The following is a 10,280-nucleotide window of genomic DNA, read 5'->3' as shown; positions in this document are numbered from 1 at the left end:
GCATTCAGGTCATTTTTTACCTGGTAGAGGTTAATCAAAATCATTTTAATACCACATAGTTTTTTTACAGGAACTGATCTTTGTGACTTTGTCAAGACTACCAAAATGAACATAATAATAAAAATAAAAAAAACTCATATTTTTAGAAGAAATGTGTTTATTATGCCATACTCTACAGATTGATCTGATAATGAACCAGATTGCAGCATAATCATACATTAACATTCAGCAGTTTATGCAATAAACAGAATACATTTTTATTTAAAAACATTGTTACAAGTACAGATGTTGTGTATTTGTATTGTATAGATGTTTTGAGGTTGGAAAAAAAATTATTTGGTTGCGTCGATTTTTGTCGCGCACACACACACAAGACGAGACAGTCACAATGTCAGAGTAAACTGCTTTAATCGATAAAGCAGTCAACAGTACAAAAAGGGCAAATCCAGAGAAGAGTGGTAAACGGGAGCGTAAGGTGGAAGCCGGGGAATCAGAATAGGGTAAAGGGGCAAATCCAGATGAGAGTGGTCAAGGGGAGCGTAGGGTCGAAGCCGGGAAACAAGCATGAACTAGACGGGACTAGCGAGAGGAAAAGACAGGGGAACTAGAGGATCACAAGTGCTGGCAAAGCGAGGGGGGGTAAACTAAACAATAACCAACAAGAGTGAGACGAAAGGGTTGTGATATATATAGGGGAACAAACGAGCGGTGCAGGTGAAACGAATAACAGGTGATTGGGACGAGTACAGGTGAAACTAATGATCCCGTGATTGGGTGCGAGCATAGAGCCAGAGGGGGTGTGTGGGAGTGAGCGAGTGAGCTCGATCGAGGGGCGTGAGCGTGTAAGCTCGCGGAGTGAGCGCGTGAGCTCGACGGAGGGAAGCGAGCGTGTAAGCTCGCGGAGTGAGCGTGGGAGCTCGATAGAGGGAAGCGAGCGTGTAAGCTCGCAGAGTGAGTGTGTGAGCTCGAAGGAGGGAAGCGAGCGTGTAAGCTCGCGGAGTGAGTGTGTGAGTTCGAAGGCTGGGAGCGAGCGTGTAAGCTCGCGGAGTGAGTGTCCGTGTGTGCCCGACGAAGCGGGGAGAAGCAGAGGAGCGGGGTACGTGACAGTACTCCCCCCTCTGTAACGGACGGCTCCTGACGGCCGCGCTCGGCTGCGAGGAGCGCGACCTCTGGGAAGCGGTGCAGGATGATCGGGATGCTGGCGATTCCAACAAACAAAAACCCCAGAATAGAAACCCTACACAACACAAAAAACAAAAATGAGGGCAGTCCAAGGGGCACAGAGGGCACAAAGTGAAATGAAACAGTCCATGGGGGTCAATGGGCAGTTCAAGGCAAGGTCAGGGGGAACATAGCGGACAGGCGGGTGGTCGGGAGATCTGGGGGGCAGCCATAGGGCAGAGACTGGGTCAGGGGGTCTGGAAGGCGACTGGAGGACAGGGACTGGGTCCGGGGGCCTAGAAGGTGACCACCGGACAGGGATGGGACTAGGGGACCTGGGATGAGGCAACAGGGCCGGGACAGGGTCAGGAGGCCACCGGACAGGGTCAGGAGGCCAGGGAAGAGGCCACAGGATAGGGTCAGGAGGCCAGGGAAGAGGCCATAGGATAGGGAGAGGGTCAGGAGGCCAGGGAAAAGGCCACAGGGCAGGAAGAGGGTCAGGAGGCCACCGGACAGGGTCAGGAGGCCAGGGAAGAGGCCACAGGACCGGGAGAGGGTCAGGAGGCCTGGGAGGAGCCGTGAAAGGCGGAGCCGTGGAGGACTTGGGAGACGGAGCCTTGGAAGACGGAGCCGTGAGAGACTCGGCAGGCGGGGCACTGAGAGACTGAGGAGGCAGCGCCATAGGGAGCCCAAGAGACAGGGCAGAGGGAGGTGGTGCCGCAGGAGGCTCAAGAGGCGGAGGCCTGGAAGGCTCTGGAGGTGGAGCCGAAGGAGGCTCTAGGGGCGAAGGCCTGGAAGGCTCAGGAGGTGGAGCCAATGACGGTGGCGCCGTGGGAGGCACTAGCGAGGTAGGCCTGGAAGGCTCTGGAGGTGGAGCCATGGGGGGCTCTGGAGGGGGAGCCGTAGGAGGCCCGAGAGGCGGAGCCGTAGGAGGCTCTAGTGGCAGAGTCCTGGAAGGCTTGAGAGGCTTGGGGGGCGGAGCCCTGAGAGGCTCGAGAGGAGGAGGAGCCCTGAGAGACTCGAGAGACGAAGCCGTGAGAGGCTTGAGGGGTGGAGCCATGAAAGACTCGAGGGGCGGAGGAGCCCTGAGAGGCTCGAGGGGAGGAGGAGCCCTGAGAGGCTCGAGGGGAGGAGGAGCCCTGAGAGACTCGAGAGGCAAAGCCGTGAGAGGCTTGAGGGGTGGAGCCATGAAAGACTCGAGGGACGGAGCCCTGAGAGGCTTGAGGGGAGGAGGAGCCCTGAAAGACTCGAGAGGGGAAGCCCTGAGAGGCTTGAGAGGGGGAGGAGCCCTGAGAGACTCGAGAGGCAAAGCCGTGAGAGGCTTGAGGGGTGGAGCCATGAAAGACTCGAGGGGCGGAGCCCTGAGAGGCTCGAGGGGAGGAGGAGCCCTGAAAGACTCGAGAGGGGAAGCCCTGAGAGGCTTGAGAGGCGGAGCTCTGGGAGGCTCGAGGGGTAGAGCTCTGGGAGGCTCGAGAGACTTGAAAGGCAGAACCCTGGGGGGCTTGGGAGGTAGAGCTCTGGGAGGCTTGGGAGGAGGAGCCTTGAAAGACTCGGGAGGAGAAGCCCTGAGAGGCTTGGAAGGAGGGGGAGCCCTGAAAGACTCGAGAGGAGAAGCCCTGGGAGGCTTGAGAGGCGGAGCTCTGGGAGGCTCGAGGGGTAGAGCTCTGGGAGGCTCGTGAGGCGGAGGCCGCGAGGGCTCTGAGGGGCGAGCAGAGGCTGGCAGAGCCGTGGAAGACTCTGGGGGCAGAGCAGAACCCGGCAGAGCCGTGGAAGACTCTGGGGGCGGAGCAGAACCCGGCAGAGCCGTGGAAGACTCTGGGGCGGAGCAGAACCCGGCAGAGCCGTGGAAGACTCTGAGGGCGGAGCAGAACCCGGCAGAGCCGTGGAAGACTCTGAGGGCGGAGCAGAACCCGGCAGAGCCGTGGAAGACTCTGGGGGCGGAGCAGAACCCGGCAGAGCCGTGGAAGACTCTGAGGGCGGAGCAGAACCCGGCAGAGCCGTGGAAGACTCTGGGGGCGGAGCAGAACCTGGCAGAGCCGTGGAAGACTCTGAGGGCGGAGCAGAACCCGGCAGAGCCGTGGAAGACTCTGAGGGCGGAGCAGAACCCGGCAGAGCCGTGGAAGACTCTGAGGGCGGAGCAGAACCCGGCAGAGCCGTGGAAGACTCTGAGGGCGGAGCAGAACCCGGCAGAGCCGTGGAAGACTCTGGGGGTGGAGCAGAACCCGGCAGAGCCGTGGAAGACTCTGAGGGCGGAGCAGAACCCGGCAGAGCCGTGGAAGACTCTGAGGGCGGAGCAGAACCCGGCAGAGCCGTGGAAGACACTGAGGGAACCTCTGCGGTCTTGAGCACAAGACGAGACTGGGGAGAAGGGGCCCTCTTCCTTCTCTTACGTCTTCGGCCAACCGGGGACGTGGCCATGGGGACGGTCGAGGCTACAGGCGCTGGCTCTGGGGCGGTCGAGGCTACAGGCGTTGGCTCGCTGACCGTGGCAGACATGGGCGCTGGCTCGCCGGGCGTGGCGGGCATGGGTGCTGGCTCGTTGGCCGTGGCGGGCATGGGCGCTGGCTCGTTGGCCGTGGCGGGCATGGGCGCTGGCTCGTTGGCCGTGGTGGGCATGGGCGCTGACTCGCTGGCCGTGGAAGGCATGGGCATTGACCTGCTGGCCGTGCCAGGCTTCGGGACTGGGGCCGTGACAGGCTTCGGGACTGGGGCCGTGACAGGCTTCGAGATGGGGGCCGTGGTAGGCTTCGAGACGGGGGCCGTGGTAGGGACAGCGTACAGTAGGGCGAGGTCAATAAACTGAGCCAGGTTGAGGGAGCAGCGACCACCAGGCATAACTGATGAGGTTGGCTCATTCAGCACACATTGAAAAATGTCTTTCAGAGCCACCTCATCAAAGTTCACCTGGTTAGCCAGAGCACAAAAGTCAACCACGTAAGCCTCCAAGGGTTGATTCCCCTAACGCAAAGCCAAGAGTCGGGCCGCTGGCTCCAAAAAGTTAAGGGCAGGGTTTACCGTTCTATAACCGCTGCCCTGCTTAAACAACCCTTGGCAAGCGTCCGAAGAGTCATCAAACCTCTCAGGGGGTTGAAGGCTTATGGCGCTCGGGGATGGGTTGGGAGCATAAACGGGCTCACGGACAGACACAGGTAGAACAGGGTGACATAAATCAAAAATCGCACGTACCTGCTGTCCCTGGGCCGTGAGCGCTCGATCACGTCTCCCAACCGTAGGTCCTCGTGCAGAACGTGCCGTGAACATCTGCTCTAGTGAGCTGCGAAAATCCACCGGGGAATACATTGTGACTGTCTTCTGTATGGGTTGGTTATTCTGTCGCGCACACACACACAAGACGAGACAGTCACAATGTCAGTGTAAACTGCTTTAATCGATAAAGCAGTCAACAGTACAAAAAGGGCAAATCCAGAGAAGAGTGGTAAACGGGAGCGTAAGGTGGAAGCCGGGGAATCAGAATAGGGTAAAGGGGCAAATCCGGATGAGAGTGGTCAAGGGGAGCGTAGGGTCGAAGCCGGGAAACAAGCATGAACTAGACGGGACTAGCGAGAGGAAAAGACAGGGGAACTAGAGGATCACAAGTGCTGGCAAAGCGAGGGGGGGTAAACTAAACAATAACCAACAAGAGTGAGACGAAAGGGTTGTGATATATATAGGGGAACAAACGAGCGGTGCAGGTGAAACGAATAACAGGTGATTGGGACGAGTACAGGTGAAACTAATGATCCCATGATTGGGTGCGAGCATAGAGCCAGAGGGGGGTGTGTGGGAGTGAGCGAGTGAGCTCGATCGAGGGGCGTGAGCGTGTAAGCTCGCGAAGTGAGCGCGTGAGCTCGACGGAGGGAAGCGAGCGTGTAAGCTCGCGGAGTGAGCGTGGGAGCTCGATGGAGGGAAGCGAGCGTGTAAGCTCGCGGAGTGAGTGTGTGAGCTCGAACGAGGGAAGCGAGCGTGTAAGCTCACGGAGTGAGTGTGTGAGTTTGAAGGCGGGGAGCGAGCGTGTAAGCTCGCGGAGTGAGTGTGCGTGTGTGCCTGACGAAGCGGGGAGAAGCAGAGGAGCGGTGTACGTGACAGTTTTGGCTATTGAGTTGTTTTTCAGCAGTATTTAGTCATTAATAAGTTAATAGGACAATTACTAGTAATTACTAGGAATTCTCTCTTTTTTAATGCAATGTTATATTCAAATGAAATTTCATATAAACCTTGATAAAAAAATATATATATATCTTCACATGTATCACACTGGTTTGGCTGTAGTTAATGTATATTTTGAAAGGTTAACGAATTTCTAAATAATACAAAAAAAAAAACTGACATCATACATACTAAAATTTATATTTTTCCGATAACATGCCAAATATATAGATATTTTATAGATATTGTTTTTGAAGAAAACAATTGCATTATGAATCTTTTATAAACTTAAAACTTAACCGGGTCAAAACTGACCCACGAATGCAAAAGGTGTATGCAGATTTTGAATGCAATAGGAGGGTTAAACAAGTCATAATTGTTCTTTGCCCAAATTGCGAGAGAGAGCGAGAGAGAAAGAGATTTACGGACAGCTGTCCGACACCTGTGTGTGTGTGTGTGTTTGTCTTTTTGGTTGAGTTACTTATTAAAATATTATTTATATTCTCAAGCCGGTTCTCACCTCCTTCTTTCCATTAATCTTTTTACACACATTTTAACACAATGTATTGACTTTCAGACGATCCCTTACCCACCGTATGCAAAATTTCCTACTTATCTTAACAATCTGAAACGATTTCATCGTGACACCATTTGACCAGCTTAAATAATGGACAAATCGCTTCCCGTATTGATTCGATATGCATAAATTGAAAAAATTTACCAGTTTGGCTACATGACAGTATTTGATCTTATAATGCTCTTTTCACAGATCCATTTAAAAGCATTATTACATGGATAATCACGCCACCATGATGATTGAGTTAGAGCACAGTTCTCTTTTCTTTGGCCATTGGGTTCTCTATCCTTCCACAGCCTGAAACAACAGATCATCATTAGATCTCAAGTGCTGATAGCTGTGTGATATGATACTGACTGTGAGAATCATTTATTGGATAATAATCAGTTAAAATCAGTGATTTCTCACCCAGAGGTCAGTGTGCTGCCATTCACCCATTTCCATTCACCCTCTTTCTCAATGTCAGTCAGACCAATCCAGACTTTTTTATCACCAGAAATATTACTAAAAAAATCCTGAAATGATACATTATATAACAACAAAACAAGTATATCATAATCTGATAATGACAAAATTAAATTGACCTCTCACACACAACCAGTTCACACGTATTTGTGAAGATACATCATGTGCTTCTTTTGCTCTTACATTAAGCTAATAATAATAACTACACCAAACCATTACGGACACCATGATCTGACCCATTTATGAACTTTTGTCACAAACACACACACACACACACACACACACACACACACACACACACACACACACACACACACACACACACACACACACACACACACACACACATGTTGTGTTTCCATGTTTTATGGGGACTTTCCATAGACATAATGGTTTTTATACTGTACAAAATGTATCTTCTATCCCCTAAACCTAACCCTCACAGAAAACATTCTGCATCTTTACATTTTCAAAAAACATAATTTAGTATGATTTATAAGCTGTTTTCCTCATGGGGACTGACAAAATGTCCCCACAAGGTCAAAAATTTCAGGTTTTACTATCCTTATGGGGACATTTGGTACCCACAAAGTGATAAATACACGCTCACACACACACACACACACACACACACACACACACACACACACACACACACTATCTTTCACTCACTTGTTCCTCTCTGTTGTTAATGATCATCAGATCTGCTCCTCTCTCTGTACAGTATCTTCTGCTTTCGGTCCAGCTCTTGTCCTCCGAGGAAATGTAGTAAACATTGAATTGATAATAAATCCATCCGTCTGTAAACATAACCAGTTCAGCTATTAGATCTTTTTCTTATTTTACACTGACCTATACAACTACCTTATAACAGGTGTTCATTGTAGTTGTGGTATAGTTCAAGATTACCTTCCATTTGATGAAGATGCTTCCACAGGTCTTCTTTGTCCTGGTCTAACTGTTCACTTGATTGCTCTTTCTTTTCATTTGTCATGTTTTGCTTCTCTGATTTTAGATTATTGATCTTGGTGTGACACTTGTGAATGTTTGTATTGAGTTGGACACACAGCACTATAACTGCAGTCAGCAGAAGAACACACAGCAGCCCCAAACACACTGTAGCTGCTCTGGAGCTTCTGTTCCTCACACACTCACTTCCTGAAGACCACGAATGTGATATTATTTGTTTTTCTCTCTCCATAGTTACTTCTCCATTTATGACTGTTAAGATAGGGAAGTGTTGAATTAATAAAATGAATAATTACCTGTATACTGAAGTGGTTGTTGTGTCTTTGTATTTAAGTCTGTTTCTGTCCTGAAGTTATGATCTCTCACAGAATCTGCACTCTCATAGATATCCACCTTCATCTCTTCTCTCACTCTGTCCATTCCCTGAGAATGAACCCTGTTCACATTGTCGTAATAAACCTCAGACATTTCTGGGTCATTTACAGTACAACCTTTTATAGCTCCTGTGTAGTTCAGTTTAGATTGTCTGCTATTTAACACAACTTAGAACTAAACTAAAAAAACAGAACTGACGCGAGGTCATGGCTATGTGTGAAAGGTCATGTGACTTTCAACTCTAAATGTGCAAGTACAAATTTAGAACGTTTACTAAGAAAAAGTTATGATAATCACAAGTTTATTAGATAAAATTTTCTGTGATCATTGTTCATCTCTCCTAAGTGAATGCTTACAGGACGATATTTTGCCTTGTATGTTTTGTCTCTCTTTGGCCACTTACTGTACACCTACAGTAGTATTAACATCCATTTCAGGTGATCTGACAGTGCTAAATACAAGTATACACAGTCCAAAACATTTTGTGATGGGATTGGGACCACTCAAACCACAGTCGAATACACATGCTTTTGTAGTGTAAACACTTATTCATCCTGTTGCATCTTGAACAACAGTGAAGTGCTGCCTAATCACCTGTCCATCAAGTACTGTGCTATAACAATAGTTTTAAACATTGCCAGTTATGAGTGGATACACTCTTAGATTTATATAGATTTATTACTCTGGAATACTCAATTCTGATTTGTCAATCGCACCATCCAGCGGTCTGATATTTCTGAATAATGACCGTACATCTGGAGATAAAGTAATATCCAACCCAGGTATAGCAAGTCATCTTTTCTGCTGCTTGTTTCACACTGCAGTCTAAAGTAAGTAAGACAAGTAAGCTTATAAAATTATTATTTATTCATTTTGGCAATAAGTCATGTAATAAGTGGCATAATGTGCAGACTAGTGCTGCACGATTAATCATATCGCAATCGCGATGTCAGCCTGTGCGATTATATGACAGCAAATGCTGCAATTTTATTAAATAAATAAGTGCATGTGTGAACGTGACAGCCCATTCTCTCTGAGAGCTGTTTGCCCATTTTCTACACTGCTAATAAAGATGACCAGTCAGTCTCAGTTTAGGGAGTGGCACGTGTGGTCATGTCATGTGAGTTTCCGGTGTTCAGCGTGGAGATAGATGCCGAGCAGATTGACACTGAACTGGTGGCCAGAAAAAATAACACAGATCATAGCTTGGCGATATATCTTTATTTCATCCTTAATTAAAGTGCATATAATACGGGAGCATGCCATGTAAATAAACACAAATTCCAAAACTGTCATTCTCGGTGCGGCCAGAGAATCAACCAGACTTCAACCAGTCGCGGAAGAGACACAGTCGGAGCGGGAGTCTAGACTGGGAGAGATTTAAAGTTCTGACGGGTGATGCGAACTCTAACACGGAGATGCTTGTCTCTCAACCCTGTTGTCTGCAGCTCGAATATCTGATAGAAACACAGATCACAGCTTGGCGATATATCTTTATTTCATCCATAATTCAAGTTCATATTATAAGGGAACGTGCCAGGTAAATAAACACAAACTCAAAAACTGTCATTATCTGTGCGGTCAGAGCTGCTTTAACCAGTCGCGGAACAGACACAATCTGAGCGGGAGTCGAGACCGGGAGAGATTCTGCCGGGTGATGCGCACTCTAAAACGGAGACGCTCGTCTCTCACCCCCGCTGTCTGCAGCTTGCAACATGTAGCATCATTAAAGAGATCATCATGATAAGATCAATCTTATGTGAAAAATAACACTAACATGTAACAATAAAATGTGTGTGTGTGTGTGTATATATATGTATATATATATATATATATATATATATATATATATATATATATATATATATATATATATATATATATATATATATTGGTTTTGGATAGACAAGATTGACAAATGCTTATCAATAATACTCTTATGGCTAAAATGTTTACAGTGTTCAGTGGCTAAAATATCAATAAGACTAAATGTTACTAAAATATGACTAAAATGTCAACAGTTTAAAACCACATTAAAAAGCCCAGTAAGCCAAACAAAACAAAGCACAATTACAGATGTGTTTGCGAGTGTCACGCCATATGAAAAGTCTTCAAAGAGATATAAAGAGACATGATACACTGTTAGCAAAGTGGGATTTCAGAAAATGATCCACTCACTGGACAAGAGGTACCAGCAATAAGTAGAACTATTTAGAAAGAGGATTTGGAAATACCAGTAGGTCATTTAAAAACAAAAACACAACAGCAACAACAACAACAGTTTTAGTAGTTTGAGTGAACCACACTTTTATATCCAGTTTCCTTTTCAAAAGAGTTTATAGAAAGTACATGTTACATCCTGCTTAAATGTCCCTGTTTGGTTGGACAATCTTATTTTCATGAAAATTTGTATGTTCTTATTTATTTTTTAGGTGTAATATTGAGAAAATAATAAGTTTGCAGTAATACAAAGATGTTATTATTTAATTTGGTAAAAATATTAAAATTTGAAAACACTGTGCATTTATAGTTGTTGTTGTTGCTAGTTTGTATGTTTGAGTTGAGAAATACACATTTCAGCATTATC

At 47.4% G+C, this 10,280-nt stretch overlaps 1 protein-coding gene across 1 annotated transcript; it reads right to left on the bottom strand.

Moving 5' to 3' along the window:
• Nucleotides 1–6,036: 6,036 nt before the first annotated feature.
• On the bottom strand, nucleotides 6,037–7,786 carry LOC127636378 (CD209 antigen-like protein C). Its single transcript, XM_052116827.1, has 5 exons — nucleotides 7,615–7,786; nucleotides 7,259–7,507; nucleotides 7,022–7,149; nucleotides 6,293–6,399; nucleotides 6,037–6,181 (listed from the first exon to the last, which is right to left on the bottom strand). The coding sequence occupies exons 1-5, from the start codon at nucleotides 7,784–7,786 to the stop codon at nucleotides 6,037–6,039; spliced, it is 801 nt and encodes a 266-aa protein (XP_051972787.1).
• Nucleotides 7,787–10,280: the final 2,494 nt, after the last annotated feature.

Source organism: Xyrauchen texanus, chromosome 44 (genome assembly GCF_025860055.1).
Source record: "Xyrauchen texanus isolate HMW12.3.18 chromosome 44, RBS_HiC_50CHRs, whole genome shotgun sequence".
Classification (NCBI taxonomy): Eukaryota; Metazoa; Chordata; class Actinopteri; order Cypriniformes; family Catostomidae; genus Xyrauchen; species Xyrauchen texanus.
Note: the sequence above shows the minus strand (reverse complement) of the source record. Positions and strands in the feature narration are given on the sequence as shown.